The sequence below is a fragment of the Chanodichthys erythropterus genome, chromosome 23 (genome assembly GCF_024489055.1).
Source record: "Chanodichthys erythropterus isolate Z2021 chromosome 23, ASM2448905v1, whole genome shotgun sequence".
Classification (NCBI taxonomy): domain Eukaryota; kingdom Metazoa; phylum Chordata; class Actinopteri; order Cypriniformes; family Xenocyprididae; genus Chanodichthys; species Chanodichthys erythropterus.
The window spans coordinates 16060001-16085559 of NC_090243.1; the positions used below are offsets into that span (position 1 = coordinate 16060001).

The 25559-nt window shown below is 33.6% G+C and overlaps 2 protein-coding genes across 4 annotated transcripts in view; one reads left to right on the forward strand and one right to left on the reverse strand.

The window, feature by feature from the left end:
- Nucleotides 1-6707, reverse strand: part of abcb8 (ATP-binding cassette, sub-family B (MDR/TAP), member 8) — a 12801-nt gene extending 6094 nt beyond the window's left edge. Inside the window, exons 1-6 of one of the 2 annotated variants that reach the window (XM_067377215.1) lie at nucleotides 6368-6707; nucleotides 2891-3230; nucleotides 2588-2743; nucleotides 1930-2024; nucleotides 1701-1806; nucleotides 1-47 (exon numbers count right to left, since the gene is read on the reverse strand). The exon at nucleotides 1-47 is cut by the window's left edge and continues 115 nt beyond it. In XM_067377215.1, the coding sequence (XP_067233316.1) occupies nucleotides 1-47; nucleotides 1701-1806; nucleotides 1930-2024; nucleotides 2588-2743; nucleotides 2891-3230; nucleotides 6368-6378 (755 nt within the window). In that variant the 5' untranslated portion in view covers nucleotides 6379-6707. Of the gene's footprint in view, nucleotides 48-1700; nucleotides 1807-1929; nucleotides 2025-2587; nucleotides 2744-2890; nucleotides 3231-4811; nucleotides 5013-6367 lie in introns of those variants that run through there. The other variant, XM_067377214.1, reaches the window with a different exon arrangement.
- On the forward strand, nucleotides 5526-24117 carry atg9b (autophagy related 9B). 2 transcript variants are annotated; one of them, XM_067377212.1, is made up of 15 exons: nucleotides 5526-5644; nucleotides 6128-6278; nucleotides 7186-7229; nucleotides 7453-7517; nucleotides 7614-7784; nucleotides 11328-11469; nucleotides 12506-13254; nucleotides 16131-16284; nucleotides 17052-17231; nucleotides 17351-17596; nucleotides 19441-19679; nucleotides 19784-19886; nucleotides 19979-20057; nucleotides 21796-21966; nucleotides 22146-24117. In XM_067377212.1, the coding sequence occupies exons 2-14, from the start codon at nucleotides 6170-6172 to the stop codon at nucleotides 21945-21947; spliced, it is 2433 nt and encodes an 810-aa protein (XP_067233313.1). In that variant the 5' UTR covers nucleotides 5526-5644; nucleotides 6128-6169; the 3' UTR covers nucleotides 21948-21966; nucleotides 22146-24117. The 2 variants fall into 2 exon arrangements, with proteins under 2 accessions (XP_067233313.1, XP_067233314.1); XM_067377213.1 differs by lacking the exon at nucleotides 5526-5644 and having other exon boundaries at nucleotides 6022-6278.
- The last annotated feature ends 1442 nt before the right edge of the window (nucleotides 24118-25559 follow it).

Consider the following 25559-nt stretch of genomic DNA (forward strand, 5'->3'; position numbering starts at 1 on the left):
TACAGTGAGACAAAACAGCCCACTGTCTGTGTGGCACTTCGCAAACCCTGTAAAACATATCACATAATCAGATGAAAGCACATTCTACCTGTTTTTTTTTTTTTTTTTAAATACAATTGCTCTTTACAGTTGCTATTTGATTATTGACAATGGGTGGTAATCATATAATGTAAAGAGGACCTATTATGCACCTTTTCAAAGCCTGGAATTTGTTTTTGAATAAGTTTTCATGCTTGAATGTAAGCATGAAAAAACTTCCAAACATGAAAAAAAAACCACACATTATTTTTCACATATTTTACTTTGTTGCAGCTCCTCTCTTCCCAGTCTGTCAGTAACGCTCTGTTTAGTTCCCGTCTCTATGAAGCCCCTCCTTCTGAAAATCTCAATGTGTTCTGATTGGTCAGCTGGACCTGTGTGTTGTGATTGGTCAACCGATTTGAGTGTGTTTTGGAAATGTCCTGCTCCTTACCATAACTGCGAGATTTAACACACTACTAACGAATTCAACCAGGCCTCGCCCCCTTTATTTTCCATATGCCTTGGCCGGGAATAATTTAAACAAAGAATATTGTGACATGTTCGTTCCTGGAAGAAAACTCAAGACTATAATCGAGGCATTTCAGGGAGTTCACAGTGCTTACTGATATAAAGAATAACTATAGAGTGACTTTGTTCTTTGGAGTGTCCCTTTTCTTGCTCAAACAGCAACATTAAAGGTCCCATAGAATGGAAAATTTAATTTACCTCGGCATAGTTGAATAACAAGAGTTCAGTACATGGTAATGACATACGTTGAGTCTCAAACACCATTGTTTCCTCCTTCTTATACAAATCTCATTTGTTTAAAAGACAGGCGAATCTCAACATAACACCGACTGTTACGTAACAGTCGGGATCATTAATATGTACGCCCCCGATATTTGCATATGCCAGCCCATGATCAAAGCATTACACAAGGGCAGCCAGTATTAACGTCTGGATCTGTGCACAGCTGAATCATCAGACTAGGTAAGCAAGCAAGAACAATAGCGAAAAATGGCAGATGGAGCAATAATAACTGACATGATCCATGATAACATGATATTTTTAGTGATATTTGTAAATTGTCTTTCTAAATGTTTCATTAACATGTTGCTAATGTACTGTTAAATGTGGTTAAAGTTACCATCGTTTCTTACTGTATTTTCGGAGACAAGAGCCGACGCTATTTTCATTTTTAAACACTTGCAGTCTGTATAATTCATAAACACAACTTCATTCTTTATAAATCTCTCCAACAGTGTAGCATTAGCCGTTAGCCACAGAGCATAACCTCAAACTCATGACGAACATTTTGTAAAGATCCATTTGGGGGTTATATTAGCTGTGTGAAAGCTGTGTAAATACACTTTATTATAGTCAAGCTCAAGGGGCAGGGAGCGTGAGATTTAAAGGGGCCGCAGACTGAATCAGTGCATAGTTAATGATGCCCCAAAATAGGCAGTTAAAAAAATTAATTAAAAAAAATCTATGGGGTATTTTGAGCTGAAACTTCACAGACACATTCAGGGGACACCTTAGACTTATATTACATCTTGTGAAAGAACGTTCTAGGGCACCTTTAAACACTGAAGAAAGTTGAAAATGTGAAAAAAAACTTACTGCAAATCACACAATAGGAAAATAAAGCATACAAACTGGTGTCTAAATCATCCTACCTGGGAAATAACCAGCTTGAAGGAAGATTTAAACTCCTGGATGTCTGACGTGAGGCGATTAACCAGCTGCCCGGTCTTGTTTGCATCAAAAAATGCAACATCTTGTCTGTAACATGACATTTACACAAGATAATTAGACTTTTTTTCTTTAATTAAAGTGTATGAGTGTCCCTTCAGCAAATATAGCACATTTGTACTTTAATTCCTTTTTTTTAATCTAAAAACAAACCTAAGCAAGGACATGAAGAGAGTTGTTCTCATGTCAGCAGCCACTCTCTCCCCAACTCTAGACAGGAGAATGATGTATCCACTGGTCAACAGACCCTGAAAGACAAACAAAGAACACATTTTATATATACATTATCATTAAAAAGTTTAGAGTTGGTTAGATTTTTTGAAAGAAGTCTCTTCTGATCACCAAGGCTGGATTTATTTGATCAAAAATACATTAAAACTGTGAAATATTAGCTGTTTTCTATTTGAATATATTTTAAAATGTAATTTATTCCTGTGATCAAAGCCGAATTTTAGACTTCACATGTGTCACATGATCCTTCAGAAATCTAATACGGTGATTAGATTTCTGAAGAAACATTTCTTATTATTATCAATGTTGGAAATAGTTGTTCTGCTTCATGTTTTTATGGAAAATGTGGAATTTTTTTTTTTTTTTCATGATTATTTGATGAATATAAAGTTCAAAAATAGATGTCTTTTGTAACATTATATATGTCCTCACTGTCCCTTTTGATCAATTTAATGTGTACTTGCAGAATAAAAGGTTGAATTTCTTTCAAAACTCTTACTGACCCCAAACTTTTGAATGGTAGTTTATCATCAGAAGCAAGTCAAACATTGTCATAGAGTTTCAATGTGACTTAACATACCTGTAAACCATACAGTCCAAGCAGTTTCATTGCAGGCGCTTGAATATCTCTCACATAGTGACCTGCTTGTTCTCTCATGTGGCGAGCGATGACATTCACCAGATCCCCCAACATCAGAGGAATCTGAATATTAAGGGCTGCTGCTCCAAACGCAAGCTGAAAGAGAACATAACAGAGCGCTACAGCAAACCAAACTATGTACTACTATCCATAATATAGTCAAAAAGGATATAAGCAAAAAAAAAAAAAAAGGATATTAAATTAAATTTAGCATAAGTACAAATAGTTTAAATGTTTATTTACAATAATGGCTCCTATTAGAGCAAGAAGATGTGGCCGAACAAACTCCCACAGGACGGCCCAGCTGAATTCAGGAATCTTCTCTTTCACCTGAACTTCCACCGGGACATTATTGTTCACGTCTGCTTCACAATGAGCTACAGTACCGATCAAGCGTGCTGTCACTGTCAAAGCTGCTGGTCCCAATATGAATTTCAGAGTGATGTTTGGTGTTCTCGGCTGCCGTCTGGATGCTAGACGCAGCACTTTTTGAGCTTGTCTCCATATGCGAACAGGAGCACTGACAGTGAGCTGTGTGGATGGGGTTTGTGAACTGCTCCATGGTACTGTGTGCTGGCCGCGCCTACAATACAAGAGATAAAGGACAAGGACAGCGTTGCGTGATATACTGATGGAAATATACAAAGGCTTTATTAATGAATGATCACCATATTCATAATCAGAAAATTCTCCAAGGTACTATAAGCACATAATATTGTGAACATTTAAATATGCAATTCATTCAAGTTACCCCTTGAGAAAAAAAGTGTACTTTAACTAGTACACATTTATGACTGTTTCTTAAAAAGTGCACTTTGTAATTGTCATTAAAGTGCGTTTTTAAATCAGTATGTTTGTTGTGCTTTAAAATACACTTATTTGGATGTGTTTACTAACATACTAAATCATATGTAAAGTACCTGATTATAATTTGTAACTGTAGAGGGTTATTTAATATTACATTTAAAAATAATACATTTTAAATGCACTAAAATGCAACTTCATAAATTACAAATATACACTGCCCTCCAAAAGTTTGGAAACGCCCTATAAAAGTGGGGTTTTGGACAATATTGGAATGAATCCTTTTTAATTTGTGATAATTTTGCACTGATAAGGGACTACACAAACTACAAATACGTATTTTATTACATAAACAGTTTATACATAGAAAAACCTTAAATTTTTGATTCATCAAAATATCCACCGTTAGCAGCTCTCTGACCTAAACTGGGTTCTGATTGGTTCATTGTATTCTAAACTTAATTGGCAATCAGTTGTTGAAGCTATTAAGGTGTGCTGACCCACAAATCTTTTACAAACCTGGGCCAAGTTTAAACCAGTAACTAGGCATCACAGCTGACAAAGGGGCATGTCTGACTTTGACATGTATATATTGCCATTATTATGTAATCAAAATGAAAATTATTATTGCTGGTCTTCCATGATAATGTCAAGTTTCTTTAATGTATTTGCACCAAAAAATGATAAGGATTTATGCTGATATCGTCCAAAACACACTTTGCCAGGGGTGTTTCCAAACTTTTGGAGGGCAGTGTATTTAAATACATGACATGCACATTTTAGTTTACGATAAATGCTTAGAACTGTACATTCAGCAGTGCTTTCACCATGTTTCAAAGACAATAGAAGTTTAGAAGAAATAATGAAATTATATATAAAGATGTACTTTAGTATGTCAAAAAAGCACTCTTAACAAAAAAATGACAATACATTTTAATTCAGTTGCACATAAAATGCAATGAATTGTCTGAAGACATTACATTCATTTCGCGCACACACACACACATATAATTATATTATTTTACAGTATGATAAGTACTCTTTTAAAAGTATGCTAAAGTGTACTTGTTTTCCACAAGGGACATACCACGACTATTATGCAATATTTTTTTCTTTAGTTTAGGCCATATGAATCATCTTTGGCATGCATAAATAACATACTTCTATATGTCTACACAAGCAACGTCTACTTGATAACATATACGATAAATTATGAAAGAAAGAGCTATTGTGTTTATGTGCATAAATCAAATGCAAACAGACCATCTCATGACCTCAACCAAATCAACATGGAAATGACTGTGTTGTGTAGAAAATTAGTTTCCAGCCAAAAGTATTAATATAGAGAAATAGTGTGTACCTATTGAGGTGGTGGATCATGAAATCTCTTGTTTTTTGGGAGCTCAAAAATCGATCTGACGTGACAGTGCCGCGTGTCAATCGACTGCAACGTGCAAAATGAAACATGATTTAGTAGTGTTTTGAAATGACAGGAGAAAGAATGAAAGAAAGATTGTTAATGAAACTAAATGCACTCAAGGATTAACATGTAGGCCGCCATGTTTACGCAAACCCAGCGTGGCCACGCTTGCCCTATGCGTCATCGCTGCGTAAAAATACTTTGCTTGTTTTATTTCACTTTGTATATGACAATTTTGTATTATAGGAATATGGTTATTTTAATTTTATTTTTTATGGTTATTAAAATAAATAATAATGTGGTATGTGGTACACGCTATTGTTTTATTTGGTATTACGTTTGGTTTTAAATTTATAAATGTTTGATAAACGGTAATTTCTTTCGATTTTCTTTTAAAATAAACATATTATACATATAATAAACATATTATATAAATAAACATATTTTATTATTGGTTATAAATGTATTTCAATTCATGTTAACAACATTTCAAATTGTGTATTTTTTTTTATATATATTTATAAATTACTTTGATTAAACAGAACTTAAATATAACTATTAAGGACATAATATCGAACATAGAGACTGTTATGAAAACGGATACACTTCTTGGCAAACTTCATATTTAATATATATCATAATTTGCAGTACATGTAGCGAATAAAAGTCCCGGAAGTGACGCTATTAGAAACCAAAGTGACGACAGGCGATGTTTGTTGTCATATCTGTTTTTGTTGTGAAGAGCAAAGGCGAGGATCATCTTTGCTCGAATGGTGAGACTCATTTAGCGCTTTTCATATTTAAATCATTTCAGTTTTCTTTTAATAGAAGTGTTTTCAATAATGAAATCTCAACTAGACAAAAACAAGCGATATAAGCAAAGAATGAGCAGTTTTTGTCAGGATGAGGCTGGTGTGTGGTGTTCATCTGTTAAACTCTCTCCCGTTAGCAGACACTTCATAAAAATGATTTAATCTACTGATCAGTTATGTTGTCATTAATTATCGTTACATTTGCACGTCATCGTGATCTGTGATGACACCATGTGTCTTTGTAATGATGCAATCAAGTCTGTCCTTTACTCAAATGACCATGTGATTAGGGTTTTATCAGGTAAAATAGAGACAATAACACTCTTGTGAGTACAGTGAACTTGCTCAGTTTGAGTTGGTTTTGCTCTGGTTTATATGTATATGAGATTTGTTTGTAGTATATATTCACTACTAATTCCTCTATAATATATATCTGTTGTTCAGGACCTGTGGTTAATATTATAGAGAGGTAGAATGTAAAACACGATGGCTGGATTTGAAACGTACCAGGAGTATCAGCGGATAGAAGAATGTGATGAAGACTCACCCCCAGGAGAGGAAGATTTACTCATCCATGTGCCAGAGGGCAGAGGCGGTAATTATTGTTCACTTTGTTGTCTTATAGTATGATAAGTTAAAGGATTAGTTCACTTTTAAATTAAAATTTCCTGATAATTTACTCACCCCCATGTCATCCAAGATGTTCATGTCTTTCTTTCTTCAGTTGAAAAGAAATTAAGATTTTTGTTGAAAACATTGCAGTATTTTTCTCCATGTAGTGGACTTCAATGGAGCCCAAATTGTTGAAAATTACAGTTTCAGTGCAGCTTCAAAGCGTTCTACACGATCCCAGATGAGGAATAAGGGTCTATTCTAGAGAAACCATCACTCGTTTTCTAAAAAACAATTAAAATTTTTATACATTTTAACCATAAATGCTCATCTTGAACTAGCTCTCTTCTTCTTCTTCTTCTTCTTCTTCTTCTCTATTTGAATTCCAGCAGTGTAGACACTGCTAAGTGTATTACTGCCCTCCACAGGTTAAAGTTTGAACTAATTGTTATATACTTGCACTAGCATATTGTATATGACAATTTAGTCCAAACTTTGACCATTTATGGTTAGAATGTATAAAATTTTAATTGTTTTTTAGAAAATGAGTGATGGTTTCTCTAGATAAGACCCTTATTCCTCATCTGGAATCGTGTAGAACGCTTTGAAGCTGCAATGAAACTTTAATTTTGACCTTCAACCGTTTGGGCTCCATTGAAGTCCACTATATGGAGAAAAATCCTGGAATGTTTTCATCAAAAACCTTAATTTCTTTTCGACTGAAGAAAGAAAGACATGAACGTCTTAGATGACATGAGGGTGATTAAATTATCAGGAATTTGAAAGTGAACTAATCCTTTAATAGCAGGTGTCTAATATGTATAAACCACTATATACTGTTCCATTTCTTTATCATTGATGATGTGAATTATGTCTTTGTTACATTGCAGACCCATGGCATCATATCAAGAACCTCGACAATTTCTTCACAAGAATATCCTTTAAAACAATATGCAATGTTATTAACATACATTTCATAGGCTGAATAGAAAAATTTTATAAATGCATCGATCCATTCAGGATCATTTTCTCTTTTTCATGAGAACACAGAGTCTCTATTCATCATATTTTGTTACGCTATGGCTACTTTCAAGGCTAAACAGTAAAACTGTTTCAACTATCATTTGAAAGCAAGAAGCCTTAATTATCATGCTCACATCTATCATTTTCATCAAAAGAATGGATTCGCCTGTATGGTGTTATCAGAGTTTTTTGAGCTCGTGTAAGTCATGTTTATTTTTTTGCCTGAAGCATTAATTCTTTTGGTCAGGTTTGGATATACATCACTCTGTTTTTGTTTTTGCATTTCCATTTTCAGGCAATTCCTGTTTGTGGTCACGTTTACAACTTTCCTCTTCAACTGTGTGGAATATGATGTTCTCTTTGCCAACCGAGTGGTCAACCACACGGGTCAGAGCCTCGGTCCTCTGGACAGGAACAAGGTCACCCTTCCTGATGCTATTTTACCCAGCGAGCAGTGCACTGAGAGGTCAGTGTGTCCGGTTTATACTGCGAGATGCCGAACGTTCTTTATATTGTGAATTGAAATTGGCTTTGCTTTGTGGTTATACTGAAATTCATTTATTTAACAAATTACATCCTCGAACAATTCAGTGTTTTTATCATTAACTAAAATGATTACAAATCATTTTCATTAACACTAGCACTACCGGAATTCTATAACTACTAGAACTGCCAATAGCGGTCATTTTGACTGTTCATACCAGACAGCAGTGAATGTCATTTTTGTCATGTTATATTTACTTCAAAGCTTCTATGGTCATGTTTTATGAAAAATGTGGGGTAATTTAAGCATACATAATATAATATGTTCGTGATATTATTGTGTAAGAGCTACTAGACCTCCCACAAAAGTGCATACCGCAATTTGCTTTCCGCAATTTGCATTGGGCAAGCTGGAGATCAAAGTTTTTCACCGCAGTTAAAATGTTGTTTTTGAAAGTCAAAATGTCAACAAATATAAAATGAAGCAGAATATTTCGTTAGATAAAAAACATATTGTGAATTTTGGAAATGATTACATCTGTCTTTATTCAATACATTTTGACTTTTGGAGTTTACAATGCTTTAGCATTATTGGAAATGTTTGGACCACACGAATCGGAAACAATTTTATGCAGCCTCTAATGAAATCTAGAATGAATAAATAGTTCTGTTATATTAGGACAGATAATAAACATCATAACACAAAATTGAAATTTAAATAAGTGTCAGACGAACTGTCAAGAGACCAAGAGACATCGCTCTCTGCTCCTCCATCAGACTCTGCATCATCAATGTTCTCAAGCAAGGATAAAACCTCAGTGACAGTCATTTTCTTTATTGTTGCCATTTTGACGGTAAAGCTAAGTTTTAGCTTAGCAAAAGCATACAAAACTGCCAGAGAAAGGTTGCTAGGCAACAGCTACGCACATCTTTAACGGCGGGAAAAAGCGCTGAGGAGATACAACGCCTGTAATATGTGCGGTCAAATTGACCGCTATGGCCATTCAAGGTAGAAATACTCAGAACTCTTTTGTGTTTTGTAATTTTAATAAAATAACAATGTTAAAATAAAATTTACATTAATTTAAGAAAAGTCATGGAACTGTAGTTATATGGGTTTTATTTCAACAAAGTTATTACATTGCAAATCTTTAAAACGGTCAAAATGACTGCCTTGGTAGTTCTAGTGTTAATTATAATAAAGTGAAATAAAATATAAATATATTGGCTTTGCTTGTAGAAATCTGTGTTTACACTGAAATTATTAATTAATTAAATCCTTGACTACTTCAGGATTCTTTGTCATTAACTAAAATTATAAAAATCATTTTCATTAATTGGAATAAAGCTAAAATAAAATATTAGATGGAAAAACTTAAACTCCGAAAACTTTGCAACTAACTGAAATAAAATAATATTAAGTTGAAGTACTAAAATTACTAATCTAAAAATAAATAAATAAATTAAAGCTGAATAGAAATATTCAAATAAAACAACAAAACGAATAAAAATGAAGCGCATAATAAAACTACTAAAACTTAAATTAAAATGAAAATATAAAAATAAAAGCTCATTCAAAATATTAAAAAATACTGTGGTAGTATATAAATAATATTAAAATAGCACTGGACCAATTTTAATTATGTTTTATTTATATAGAAAATCTTTTACAGTTCAGTTTACAGTCTAAATTTTATTTTCAGTGAATCAAGCAAAGTTCAGAATAAAGGGGTGTCATGATTCCTCGATTAAATTTAAGTACTCTATTTTAAAAATTTGTTATAATACATACTGTACATATGTTTTTTAACATATACATTATGTATTTTAACAGTGTTGTTCAATAAAACCAAATGGTTACTTGCTTTTGATACTTTAATTTAACCAGTTACTATTGCCTCATTGTTATTATATACAGTCAAACCAAAATGTATTCAGATACCTTGAACATTTCATTTATTAATATAGTTTATTCACTATAGTTTTAAAAAATGGTGATAAAATATGACAAGATCTCAGAGTTAAATTGTGTCAGAAAAAAAAAAATCTTAATTATGTCAGATAACATGGTCAGGTCAAAGTGTCTGAATAATTTTTGGTTCCAAATTTTTATCAATTTTACTGGTAGTAAAGAATTTTTTGGGTATAATATGTCACTTTATTTTGCTATCCTCACGTACATAAATGAACTATAGTGTCCTGCACCCACTAGTAAAAATATATCAAAAATGTCAGAATAATTTTTGATTTGACTGTATTTTAAGTCATTTTAAATGCTATTGTTCACTTCAGTTTATCCGATTATTCAATTGTCTGATTACTCAATTACTCAAGCCCTTGTTCAGAATTAAAACCAGGTTTTAGAGCTTGTGTAATATTTGCAATATTATCTATTTTTGAAAATAGCAAACATAGGTATACTTTTAACAACCTGCATTGTAACAGCCAGTTTTCTGATATCATAAATAAGATATTTATGAGCTTTTATCACATTGCACCACTCAAGGTTTATTTCACTTAAAGTTTGGACCGTACCATACTGCAAAACATGTTTTTCATTAATTTTTCAAAGTTGTAAATTGATTTGTTATTGCCATTTGCCTGTTCTGTCTAGCTCGATTTTTGTAGAGTTGAAGCATGCCCTGGAGCTCTGGGTGAGAATGCTGTTTTCGTGTAGTGATACATTGCGTCACACTGGGACTCAATTCAGCCTTACGGTGAAATTCACGTGATGTGAAGTTCAAACCCTCGACCTGATTGGTTTCCTACTTCTCAGACAGTGGCTCCAAAATAAGCAGGCTGTAAACAAGCACCTGTTGGAACATCAGCAGAGGGATGCTATTCTATTTCTGTGAGCGTAGATGTTACTGAAACTTTGTATTACGTAGAGCTCATGTGTTTTAAATAGAAACTGAGTGTGTGATGTTTTGGTCCATTTGGCATTGGATTGCTATTTTGCTTGTTTCTCAGATTTTTGCTTGGTAAACTTTTTCATGGACAGAGAGTCAGAAGAAATATAAATCTTTTGCAAATGTGTTGTTGACAGACTCAGTTATGCAGCACAAACATATTAATATCACAGATGACTCACTTCAGGAGTGAGATTCATTCAGGAACGTCTTGTGCTTTCATACAGTAATTAAGACTTGGTAAACATTCTTATTTGGTTGGTCATATTATTTTCAATATCTGCTTTCATTCTGTTTTGCAACAAACTGTGTGTGGAAGAGAGTAGTTCAAATGATTTATTTTAAATGTTTTTGAAAGAAGTCTCTTCTGCTCACCAAGGCTGCATTTATTTGATCAAAAATATTGCAATTTGAATTTTCAGCATCATTACTCCAGTCTTCAGTGTCACATGATCCTTCAGAAATCATTCTGATATTCTGATTTGGAGCGCAAGAAATATTTCTCATTATAAGTGTTGAAAACAGTTTTTTTTGAAGATTCTTGTTAAATAGAAAACTGTACAGTAATGTTCTGTCACCTGCTATCATTATAGTGATGATCTTTCTCTCTCAATCAGGATTCAAGGAAACAGCTGGATCATCTTTCTCTTGATAATGGCAGCCATTTTCTGGGTCTATCGGCTTGTGAAGATGATCTGCAACGTCCTCAGCTACTGGGAGATCCGGCAGTTTTATATTAAAGCACTGAAAATACAGATGGTAAGAGATGCATTCATGATAGACACATTACATGAGTTGAGACATATGGGCTGATGCAATATACGTGAACATCAACAACAAGATTTTAGATTAAAGTGCATATGTAACATGCCGTGTTTGGGTTTTCATAATTCTTCTTTATTATTTTAAATGGTCCGATGATGGTGTGAGCAATGATTTTTTAAAAGTACAATTCCATGTTATCTTTCAGTTAACAAAGTCACAAAATTGCATGCATAATAATCATCAATATTATAAACAAAGTGCTGTTTTATCAAAACATTTTCATATATGAATACTGTGCTTTATCCAGGTAGACTGTCATCATAATTTTCATAAATAAGCACACTATTAACCGCATTCATCAAGCCTAAATATTAAATATTTTAAAATATAATAAGTAAATAATTGTTTTATATTAATGATTTTATTTATATATATATATATATATAATTATTCATCAAGCCTAAATATTATACATTTTAACATTTAATAAGTAAATAAAAAAAAAATACAATTTAATAAGTAAATAATTGTTTTATATTAATGTGATTATTAAAATTACAGTCAAACCAAAAATTATTCAGACACAAGAGATAATTTTTGATATATTTTTACTAGTGGGTGCAGGACACTATAGTTCATTTATCTAAGTGAGGATAGCAAAATAAAGTAAACTGACATATTATACCCAAAAATTCTTCATACAGTGGACTACCAGTAAAACTGATAAGAAATTGGAACCAAAAATTATTGACTCTTTGACCTGACCATGTTTTGCTTAAGTGTTATCTGACATAATTAAGATTAATGTTTCTTCTTCTGAGATCTTGTCATATTTTTTATTGCCTTTTTTTTTTTTTTTTTTACTATAGTGAATAAACTGTATTAATGAATGAAATGTTCAAGGTGTCTGAATACATTTTGGTTTGAGTGTAATATATATATATATATATATCTTTAATGTAATTATATATACATTAGCTATTTATTTAAACACTGTTAAACACACTGTTTTGTTTTTTATCAATGTTAGGATGAGTTGTGCAACTTCACATGGCAAGAAGTTCAAGTTCGTTTGATTCACCTGCAGCGTGAGCATCCCATGTGCGTCCAGAAGCGTGAACTTTCCGAACTAGACATCTACCACCGCATCCTGCGCTTTAAAAACTACACTGTGGCTATGATCAACAAGTCCCTGCTGCCCGTCAGACTGCGTGTGCCCTTCTTCGGTGACATGATTTTCCTCACGCAGGGCCTAAAATACAACTTTGAGTTCATTCTGTTCTGGGGACCTCTCTCACTCTTCCAGAACAAATGGAGCTTGCATCCTAAATACAAACGGGCGGCAAACCGGCAGGAGCTCGCCAAGCAGCTCAGCCACATCATACTGTTGACAGGTCTTGTCAATCTGCTGCTGTGCCCCTTCGTGCTGGTGTGGCAGGTGCTGTATGCGTTCTTTAGCTACGCTGAAGTCATCAAGCGGGAGCCGGGAAGTTTGGGGGCCCGGCGCTGGTCGCTGTACGGCCGCCTCTACCTGCGGCACTTTAACGAGCTGGATCACGAGCTGCAAGGCAGGATGGGCCGTGGGTACAAACCCGCCGCCAAGTACATGAATGCTTTCGTTTCTCCTCTGTTGGCCGTGCTGGCCAAGAACGTGGCTTTCTTCTCCGGCTCGGTGTTCGCTGTGCTCATCGCTCTGACAGTGTACGATGAAGACGTGCTGACCGTGCAGCACATCCTGACAGCCATCACCGTACTTGGAGTGGTCATCACCATCACCAGGTATGGAAAGACATTTACATTTATTTATTTTGCAGACATGCTAACAAAACCCAGACTTTTCCAAAAGGTAGGCATTTATGTTGCCTTTTAAGGTGCCTTTTTTTTAAGCAACAGTTTAAAGTCTAGTGGCGGCATTTTGGAAAAGCTGAAGATGTGACAGTAGAGATTGTGAAACACCCAAGTACAATACATTACAGTAATCCAATCTGGATGAAATGAAATCATGTATTACAGACTCCATGGCCCAGTCTCAAAGACAGGGCTTAGCCTAAACCAGGATTAGACCCTAGTTTAATTAGGATATTTAAGTAGCTTTTATAAACGCACACTAGAAAAAAAAACATTACTGTTGTCCATCTTGAGACAAAACAATGGACGTGACATATTTTAAGATATGCCAGTACAAGTTGCTTTCAGTTAAAATGGCTCAAACATGCATTTTATTCTAGGACTATCTTAAGCGTTGTCTGTGAAACGGGGGTATATCTTTGGATGATAAGAATGACTTCATTTTAGCTGTATTATTCAGATGATAGAAACAACTTCTGACCGCAGCATCGATCTGTTTATCAAAAGTCAAAGCAGAATCAAAAGTAACATCTAAGTTTCTAGCATGTGTATGAAGGTTACCAGATAGAGGTCCTAGTTTACTGGCAACCATCTCTGGAGAAGCAGAGGAGCCAAAAATTAAGACTTCCGTCTCTGCTTTGTTTAACTGAAGAAAGTTGGCTGACATCCAGACAGTGTTAACATCTCTCAGACAATCAAATAAACACTGTAGACTAGAAGCATCTTTTGGATCTAAGGGAACATAACACTGAGTATCATCCGCTTAACAGTTGTTTGGGACATTATAATTCCTTAAAAGGATATACAGAGGAAGCATGTATAAAGACAATAAAAAAGGACCCAGAATTGAGCCCTGTGGGATCCCATACATTAGTATTTCAGCTTTCATGTGCTTTTATCTTTTTTTTATTTTATATATATATATATATATATATATATATATATATATATATATATATATATATATATATATATATATATATATATATATATATATATATATATATATATATATATATATATATAAATTTATTATTATTTTTTTTTAAATATTTCTATTCAGCTCTCATTTATTTTTTGTGAGAATGACATACATTTTTTTAAGTGTTTGAGGCATTTTGTCAAATTAAAAAAAAAAAAAAAGATGTTCACATTTACCCACCTGATTTAGGAAAAGTACTGTTGTCTGACCTTGGCCGACCTTTTAGGTTCCTTGTTTTATTAGTTGTGAGTCCTCTTACGTTGTTAAAGGTGCCCTAGAATCAAAAAATTGAATTTACCTCTGTATAGTTGAATAACAAGAGTTCAGTACATGAAAATGACATACAGTGAGTTTCAAACACCATTATTTCCTCCTTCTTATATAATTTCATTTGTTTAAAAGACCTCCGAAGAACAGGCGAATCTCAACATAACACTGACTGTTACGCAACATTTGGGATCATTAATATGTATGACCCCAATATTTGCATATGCCAGCTCATGTTCAAGGCATTAGACAAGCCAGTATTAACGTCTGGATCTGTGCACAGGTGAATCATCAGACTAGGTAAGCAAGCAAGAACAATAGTGAAAAATTGCAGATGGAGAGATAATAACTGACATGATCCATGATTACATGATATTTTTAGTGATATTTGTAAATTGTCTTTCTAAATGTTTCGTTAGCATGTTGCTAATGTACTGTTAAATGTGGTTAAAGTTACCATCGTTTGTTACTTTATTCACGGAGACGAGAGCCGTCGCTATTTTCATTATTAAACACTTGCAGTCTGTATAATTCATAAACACAGCTTCATTCTTTATAAATCTCTCCAACAGTGTAGCATTAGCCGTTAGCCATAGAGCACAGCCTCAAACTCATTCAGAATCAAATGTAAACATCCAAATAAATACTATACTCACAGGAATCGATGTATGCAAGCAGCATGAATGACGAACATCTTGTAAAGATCCATTTTGAGGGTTATATTAGCTGTGTGAACTTTGTTTATGCACTGTATAACTGCACTTATAGTCGAGAGCTCAGGGGGCAGGGAGCGAGAGATTTAAAGGGGCAGCAGCCTGAATCGGTGCATAGTTAATGATGCCTCAAAATAGGCAGTTAAAAAAATTAATTTAAAAAAATCTATGGGATATTTTGAGCTGAAACTTTACAGACACATTCAGGGGACACCTTAGACTTATATTACATCTTTTGAAAAGACGTTCTACGGCACCTTTAATGGAAAATGAATGTGAAATACTTTACTGAGAAGGGAATTTCTGCAGCATAAGCAGGAAATCATGACAGTACGATAGTCTGTCCAAGCACACTGTTCTGTTATTGCAGCCACATTTAGACACCCCTAAACATGACATTGAACAAAACAAAACTGTAAATGGTTTACATGTTAGTCAAACGGCTTCTTCCTGACTAAGTGGCTGCTCCTTGGGCAATTGCAGTAGCTAAAGAGCCCAGACTTTATGCTGTCAGGCAAAGGTGAGGCTACATGAGACTATGTAGAGTGTTCCAAATCGGTCACTTGTGAGGTTCAATTTTGTTAAAAACCGAGCTAATGTGTGAAATGATTTGTGCTGTGCACCTTGACATGAAACATATTGGTCCAAGTACGTGCAGTAAAAGACAATGGCTCTCCGCAACTCTCCCCAGCTGGCATCAGGTCAAAGAACAAGTGCTGTCTCATGTGTTCAGCTGACCTTGTTTCACCTAAGCGTTGTAATTCTGACCTGTACATTGAACGGCATGCTCTCAGCACCTGTTAGCCTGACCTGGGCTTCAGTAATGCCATCTGAATCTCTTACAGGTCGTTTATTCCAGATGAACATATGGTGTGGTGTCCTGAACAGCTGCTACAGTGTGTCCTGGCCCACATTCACTACATGCCCGACCACTGGAAGGGCAACGCCAACAAGAGCGAGACCCGCGATGAGGTGGCACAGCTTTTCCAATATAAAGCGGTGAGAACTGCAAGACATAGCCAGATCATTATTGTTAGACATTTTGTCTTATTTTGTTTATTGGGGTTGGTGAGATTTATTTTTTTATTGTTTTTTGAGAAACACATTCAATTGAACAAAAGTGACAGTAAAGACTTTTATGTTACAAATGATTTCTGTTTCAAATAAATGCTGTTCTTTTGAACTTTTTAATAATAATTTGATAACATGGAAAACATGTTGTCTTTATGAAATCACGCATACTTGTTTGCATATGGCATACATAAATGGAGCATATGAAAATATTTCATAGTTAAAAAACCTCTTAATTAACACATAGTAAAAGACAGAAAAACAAACATGACCAAATGATTAATAATCAATTATTTAAATAACATTGTTGCTGAAATTATATATAAATTATTTCAATATTTATTATGTTTAAACAAATAATTCAAATAATGACAATCGTCTGGACTTGACTTTTTAGTCTGTATCTTCCTGTTATAATACAGAGAGACACAAAATACACAAAGTCTGAAAACTGAAAATGAGTTAGGCTGATTGTTTACCACTGGAAGTTTAACAGTTTTCTATGTTTTTTCAAGTTTGAAATTACACCTTATCGTCTGCATCTGTTGTCTTGGAGTTTGTCTGATTTTGCACACCTGCTCTTTAGGTTTTAATCTTCGGTGCATCTGTTCTCTAGGACTATTTCACACCTGTGCAGCTGTTTTTAGGAGTTCCACTCACTGAATTTCTCTCATTTTTGTGCACCTTACCTGCAGGTCTTTATCTTGGAGGAGCTTCTCAGTCCCATAATTACCCCCTTCATCCTCATCTTCCCCCTGCGGAGCAAGTCTTTAGAAATCATCGACTTCTTCCGTAACTTCACCGTAGATGTCGCAGGTGTGGGAGACATTTGCTCATTCGCCCAGATGGACATCAGGCGCCATGGCAATCCACAGGTATATGCACATCAAAGAACACATGCATGTTTCATCCAATAATTCGGTGCCCTCTTGTAAGAGCATCTTCATGGTGCAACCCCAAAGACTCAAATTAGTTTATTTCCGCTCTTGTTCAGTGGATGTCTGAAGGTCAGACGGAGGCCTCGGTGTACCAGCAGGCTGAGAACGGCAAGACGGAGCTGTCTCTGATGCATTTCACCATCAAAAACCCACGCTGGCAGCCTCCGCAGGAGAGCTCTGTGTTTATCAGCCACCTGAAGGAGAAGGTGCATCAGGATGCTCAGACGGGACCGTCTCCTCAGCTGCTGCTGTCTGAGGCTCCTCTCTGTACCTCGCTGCTGTCCAATGAGTCCGCCACGGGGGTAAGTCATACTTTATTGTGTTTGCTCATTTTTTTTTGCTCACCAACCACTGTGGCTAGTGCTTTTCCAAAGTTACTTGCCATTCAGAATTTTCACTGGCCACAATTTTGACATCAATACCATGGGGAAAAACTGCCATATAGATATTTTTAATATTATCTCATAATTTGGCAGCAGGTATATTAGGCTACTGTCGCTTTAAGACCTGACGTACAGATCCATTATACTGTTACACATGCGTTACTTTCTCAACTGTTTACATTCACTTAAAACATAACTGACTGTGTTTATGTGAATATTCGCCAAAACTTGCATTTTTACATTATTTTCCGTGTTTTTGACTGTTTAAGTGCAATACGCAGTGAAAAATAACTCAATTTAGTGCTGAGAGGCGGCTTTATGTGCACGCACTTTGGGTGTGAGCACAAAATCTGTGGGAATGTGTAAAATTTTGCGCAATACACGCAATCATATGTGTATTAAAAATATTACGATTCCGACATTACTTTTTAAGCACAACATTTTTTTTTTTTTTTTTTTAAATATTGCCCTGATTTATATAAATACTTTACAGTTTATATAAATACTTACTATGTATATATAATATTATAAGTAAGTGTCCCTAATATGATTTTGAATGATTTATCAGTGCACATTATTTACAAAAAAAAATAAAAAATTATAGTAAGTATCCCTAATATGATTTTGCATGGTTTATCGATGCACATTATTTACAAAAAAAGTAATATTTTTATATCGTAATATTTTTTTAAATATCTTTTTTTTTAATAGTAAACAAAATGGCTATTTAGGCTTTTTGTATTGTGATATTTTATTACAATTAAGCACTTTTGCCATCTAATTTTCAACACTGTTAAAAAAAAAACCTCATTCTCATTATTGCATAAATTAATATAAGTGTATGTAATATATATATAATAATATATATATAAATTAAATAATGTGCATCGATAAACCATGCAAAATCATATTAGGGATACTTACTATAATATTTTTAAAATTATAATTTTTTTTTTTGTAAATAATGTGCACTGATAAATCATTCAAAATCATATAGGTATACTTATAATATTTAAGATAAAATCATAGATATATACTACCGTTCAAAGATTTTTGTTTTTGAAGAAGTCTCTTATGCTCACCACAGCTGTAATTATTTAAATACAGTAAAAACTGTAATATTATGAAATGTTGTTATAAAAGAACTCTCTGATCCCAAATTTTGGACAGTAGTGTAAATAATAATAATAATATTATTATTAATATTATTATTATTATTATTAACAAAAATAAAATATTATTAAATAGTTCTATCTATCAGAAAAAAAAATTGGATACATTTTTTTTTTTTTTAACGAGTGTATTTATCTAAAGCTTCATTTTTGTCTCCTCACAAACTCATAAATAATGATTTTTGGGGTAGGAATATCAGTACAACAGTGTGAGGTTAACACTGTGATATGGTCTGTATTTTACTGTCTAGTTGTGGTAGTTCATTGGTTAAACCTACAGAGCAGAGATTTTATTTATTGAGTGGGACACACTTAGAAACACTCCATTACGAAGGGAAAATGAAAGAGGAAAAAAACATTTCCTGTGGCATTCAGGATATTAAAAAACCTGCCAGGAAAGACGAGAAATATTGACATTTAATTTTATGCCTCTGCATTGTTTCAGCGCTTACTGCCAGATCGGTTATTTCACAGATCATAATCCTCCAGCCATCTGCGTCTGCAGGGTTACATCTGCCTTATCACATTGCCAGCTCATTTTTCACTTCCCACAATGAGATGCATATGTTTTGCATTATTTTTCGGTTTCAGCCTGATAACCTGTTAGCCAGTGTGTTGGCTCACCCTGTCCTGACTGCCTCCGGACTGCCTGGAAGGAATCGGCGCTTTATCTCTCCGAGCAGCGCGGCTTCGGCTGCGGCTAGTGTCCTGGCGTCCCTCTCGTCGTCTCAGCAGCCCCATGCCGGACGTTCTCGCTCACACACTCTTCTACCATCCCGACATCAGCAGGACGGCCTCATGTACTTCAGCGACCACACTGTGGGCGACAGGTAACTGTCACAAAACCTCTGATCTCTAGAAATGTGTAAATCGCCCACACCATTAGATTCAGATCTGTGCAAGACTGAAGTGTTCAATGTTACCTTTTCTTTAGCTTGTCTGCAAGTGACTCCAAGGTGCTCAGCCAGTCTCATTCAGCCCTGGCGTCAGAGTTCGCATCTGCCGAGATGAGCCTGCACGCTATATACATGCATGAGGTGAGCACACGGTACTCGCAGTAACCCCAATATACTCAAATATTAAAAACAATCCTTCATAAATCAGTATGGTTTGTTGGTCATACCCTCAGGTGCATCAGCAGAAGACCCAGCATGCTTCTGGACTGTTTCAGGCCCCTGTGCCAATGAGGGACTTGAGCGCCAGCAGTGGTGAGTGAACCGTAGAGTCGTCTTATGAACCGTCTAATGGATATTACACACACAAATGGATTTCTCAAAATGCTTCAGATAGCGATGGCCATTTTGAGTAAGAAGTCGAGTACATTTAGAAACAGCACAAAAAAAAAAAAAGAATCAAATATGAAATTAGAATTGAAACTGTTTGCACATGTCCATTGGTAAATCATCCCCATCACATTAGTGCCGCCCAGCTCATTTATTAAAGATGAGACCGATAAGAGATTTGATGAAAAGATATATATTTAATTTGTGCCTACGGAAAGCGAAGTCATGATGAAAAATTAATTTGAGATATTTTTGAAAAATTAATTAGCAACATTAATTAGCAATATTCTACAGCATTAGTTCATGCATTTGGTATCAAACAACTAACAATGAACATCTTTTACAGCCTCCTTTATGTTTTAAATGTTGTTGATTTATAAATAAATATACTCTTTTTCAATGTTAATTTTAAAATGCTAATGTTTGGACTAGGGCTGTCAAACGATTTATCGCGATTAATCGCATACAAAATAAAAGTTTGAGTTTGTATAATATATGTGTGAGTAACGTGTGTAATTAATATGTATATATAAAAACATACAAATTAATGTATATATTTAAGAGAAATATGTTATTTATGTACAAAAAATGTATTTATATTTAATATAAATTATATAAAAATATAAATAAATACATATACTTGTAAATATTGCTCAAATATATACATGAATGTGTTTGTATTTATATATACATAATAATTACACACAGTACACCCACATATATTAGGAAAACTCAAACTTTTATTTTGTATGCAATTAATCGTTTGACAGCCCTAGTTTGGAGAATGGAGTAATTAATAAACATCAATTATCAATATTCTATGAAAACTTACTTTGTTATATTCAAACAATTTACTATAAGATTACATTTGTAAGCATTAGGAATAAAATTCACAATCAATTCTTTTTACAGTATTTATTATTCTAATTTTATGTTAATTGAAAAATAACATTTAAATATGCTATTTTTCATTGTTAATTAATGATTCATTTTATAAGTTGCCAGTTTATACACCTTGAAATGTTAAAGTATTAGCATATGGAGAAATTAACTATATATTTATGTGTGTGTGTGTATATATGTATGTATGTGTGTGTGTGTATATATGTATGTATGTGTGTGTGTGTGTGTGTGTATATACATTCAAACCAAAATTAATTCAGACACCTTGAACATTTCATTCATTAATACAGTTTATTCACTATAGATTAAAACAATGGTAATAAAACAAGATCTCAGAGTTAAACTGTGTCATAATCTTAATTATGTCAGATAACATGGTCAGGTCAAAGTGTCTGAATAATTTTTGATTCCAAATTTTTATCAATTTTACTGGTAGTCCACTGTATTAAGAATTTTTGGCTATAATATGTCACAGTTTAATTTATTTTGTTATAGTGTCCTGCACCCACTAGTAAAAATATATCAAAATTGTCTGAATAATTTTGGTTTGACTATATGCATGTGTAAACTGTTTTACTAGGGAATGGGACTAATAAATTAATTTCCAGATTGCGGCTGGTTTCTTGGCCAGAAAAAGCTGTCAACAGATCTCTGATATCAAATGTTGAATCTTTGGGTTTAATCAATCATTCTGGATACCTGCAGATCATGGTATAATTCAATAAAAGGATCTGAAGCCTCGTCTTTCTTTCTGCTCAAGGTCCTCATACACAGTCCGCACAGACAGTCACCTTGGTGTCGCCCGCCTCTGGCCGCTTGGGTGGCTGGGCTGAAGAGGAAGAGGAGCAGGGGGACGAGGAAGAGATAAACAGCAGCCCTGTGCCGGATCAGACCAGCAGAGGGAGCAGCTGAAGTGCCTTCAACCTGTATGGTGCGTTTCACACCACATCAATGACACATTCAGTTCAGGAGGAATCACTTATCAGAGATTTTATTGATAGGACTACATTTTTTACTCAAACTAGTCAATATCACTATATATAAAGTGTAAAATGACTCGTATTCCATATTACTAATGGTTTAGCATCATCTCCGTCTTTGTTTTTGCAGGTTTTGTGTTGATTTCTGGGAGTTGTGGCCTTGCTTTGAAACCTTTTGATCAAGCATGCTGGGAAGCCACACCAAGCATGCCGTTCCAGGAGCCCGCCGGAGACGCTCGCTTCTCTGGACGCACCGTCTTCCAGTTCAGAGGAACTGACGTAATGGACTGCAAGAGTATGTCTGCCACTTTCCCTCCCTCCTCACTTCAATTACATGTAAATTTAAGACTGCTGTGTGTGTTTGTGTGTGTTGGAGTGTATGTTTTTGTTTTGTTCATGACACAACAGGATGACACTTGTTTTACAGTATTTATTTCCATTTCATTTTCTTTCACGCAACGTTTGGGTTAGAGCAAGTTTCTTTGTCTGCGCCGGCAGTATTTCCTTTTGAAGCACTGCCTTGGTTTTGAGGGATGAAAACATCCTTTTATCGTAGTATTGCTAGTTTCATTTTTGCATTACAGCACCGGCGGACAGACAACATTACTGAATGTAAAATCATGCCACTTGCCTCATAAGAAAAAAAAATACTATTCAACATAAAATTATGATTTTTTTTTCCCCTTAAAGAAAATATAATATATATAGAATTAAAGGTAATTTTTGCCTAGTTTAATTTAAATGAAATGCATTCACAGACGTTTTGACAGATCTTAACAATAACCTCGTAGCCTAAACTAAAAAAAAAAAAATGCAACATTTAAACAATAAAAAAAGATTTTAGCAATAAAATTAATCACACTTTACCAAAAAGTTTTGATTTGCAGGGGAACAAAGTTCAAATGCAGTTTATGGAAAAAGTAGGTATGCCATTAAACTGACAAATGCACTCGTTTTAATCATATTAAAACATCTTTAGATGATCATATGACTGCATTAAAGGATTTTTGCTATTATTTAAATGCTATAAGAATGAAGATATGTTCGAAAAATGTTAAAAAAACAAAAACATTTAATAAAATGAAAGGATTTTTGTTAAAAAGCCAGACATTAGTCACAGTTCACACCCATTTAAATACTACTTCTAGGCTACTTGTTTAAATTGTAAACAGCATATGAAATTTTTTAACCACTTAAAAAGTTCAAAATATTGACTATTCAAGGTAACACTCATTTTGGAGCTGTTAACAGTGTCATGTTTTTAAGGTTGGTTTTGGATTTGTACTATGTACCCGACCGATAAGTCTCTTCTGGTGTGTTGAATTAAATATTACACATCTGACAGATGATCTTTCAAGCCGTATCCCAGAATTCATCAGTCTAAGCAGTTAATGTCTCGTGTCCGAGTCAGCGTAGACCCAAAACCGAAGGGTAAGATATTTGTGTGGTGAGCGTTCAATCAGTTTTAAACTAGGATCCGCCATAGAACAAATAGATTTTAATGAATGTGCTCTCAAAGCACAGAAAGGTTTGCCTCTGTAATATATCACTATCAATAGAGCCGGAGGGCTTTTTGACAGTTTACACATGCTATATGAGGCTCTGGCCCAAATGACACACAGTCCTTCCTGTGGCCAGAGCGTGTTAGAAGCCTTCAGAAATCACCTACTTGAAATACTGCAGTAAATGTATGTTAGAGAGTAGCTTGAAGCGTAGTTAATAAGGGTAACGGCATCAAAATCATACCCACTGAAATACCTCCCAGTGTACCTTAAGACCGCATATGTACAGTATTTATTTGTGTGGGTGTGACGTTATTGAGCGAACACGATCGGGATGATGTTGTTGTTGTCAAGACATGCAGTTTGCAGTGTTATGGGATTCTGGGTTTTTTTCCACACAAAACTGAACTGTGCAAGTGAAACACTTTGTTTTACAGCTCTGCTATCTTAAAGTTCTGTTTAAACAGTCTGGAGTCGGACTGCGCCAGGTGCTATATATTTGTATATTTAATTTGTTTCGATATTTGTCTCTTTTTGTTGGATTTTGACTCTTGTCTGATCGAAATAACACTATCAAAAAATAAACCATACCAAAACCCGTATTGGCTATCTTGGTTTGTCTTTTTTTTTTTTTTTTTTTTTAGGCACCAGTGATATTTTAGTTTTTACTTTTATATAATTATAGTACATTTTGATTATTATTATTTTTTTATTATTCTAATTTAATAAAAAAAAATTATGTTCTAAGGGTTAGTTTGACATTTTTATTAGCTTTTTTAAGATTTGTATATCTTTTATCTGGCAATAAAATGAAATATGTTTTTAAGCTAATATTTGTGTATGATTATAGTATTTAATATTTTGAATTAGCTTTTATTTTTATATTTTCAGTTTTAATTTAAGTTAGTAATTGTGTTAGGGTTAGTTTGACATTTTTATTATTTATAAGATTTGTATAGCTTTTATTTTTATTTTAGTAATTTACAAAAATTAAAAAATAATAATTTAAAAAATGGAATTGTTGCCTTGGCAATAAACTGAAACAAGTTTAAAGTTTTTTATATAATTGTATATAATCATAATATTTCTTAAAATGAAAACTGAAAATCTAATAATAAAACCTTATTCAAAATATTAAGAAATATTATGATTATATACAATTATATGAAAAACTTTAAACTTGTTTCAGTTTATTGCCAAGGCAACATTTCCATTTTTTAAATTATTATTTTTTAATTTTTGTAATGTTGCCTTGGCAATAAACTGAAACAAGTTTAAAGTTTTTTATATAATTGTATATAATCATAATATTTCTTAAGGTTTTATTATTAGATTTTCAGTTTTCATTTTATTCAAAATATTAAGAAATATTATGATTATATACAATTATATGAAAAACTTTAAACTTACATCACTTTATTGCCAAGGTAACAATTCCGATTTAAGTATTTTGTCATATTTAAAATACATTTAATTTTTGTAAATTACTAAAACTGAAAAATAAAAGCTTTACAAATCTAATTATAATAAAATGAAAACTTAAAAAAATTAGATTTGTATTTAGCTTTTATTACTCAATAACAAAGGTTTGTTTTCATCTAATATTTATATATGATTATAGTATTTCTTAATATATTTAATGTTCTTTTTATATATAATATATATTTTTTTTAGTTTTCATTTTATTATAATTAGATTTGTATAGCTTTCATTTTTCAGTTTTAGTAATTTACAAAAATTAAAAAATAATAATTTAAAAAATGGAAATGTTGCCTTGGCAATAAACTGAAACAAGTTTTTCATCTAATGTTTATATTTGATTTTAGCTTTATTTCAATTACCAAAAATTATTTGTAATAGTTTTAGTCAACAATAACATCACTGTCAGGCTAAGACAACAGAACATCAACATATACAGACAAAAGCAGCACTGAATTACAGAATAAACAGACAGACATCATGTTAAGAGATGGTTAAATATATTGTTTATTATACTGGATCATTTACGTCACAACTCTCCATTTTAAAATTGTGATACCTGT

What these genes read in the sequence shown, in the direction of transcription:
- atg9b (XM_067377212.1), top strand. Translation starts at nt 6,170, where the DNA reads ATGGCTGGATTTGAAACGTACCAGGAGTATCAGCGGATAGAAGAATGT. An exon ending in TCAGAGTTTTTTGAGCTCGT is followed by an intron (nt 7,518 to 7,613) that starts GTAAGTCATGTT and finishes TTCCATTTTCAG; the next exon opens with GCAATTCCTGTTTGTGGTCA. An exon ending in GACCACACTGTGGGCGACAG is followed by an intron (nt 19,680 to 19,783) that starts GTAACTGTCACA and finishes CCTTTTCTTTAG; the next exon opens with CTTGTCTGCAAGTGACTCCA.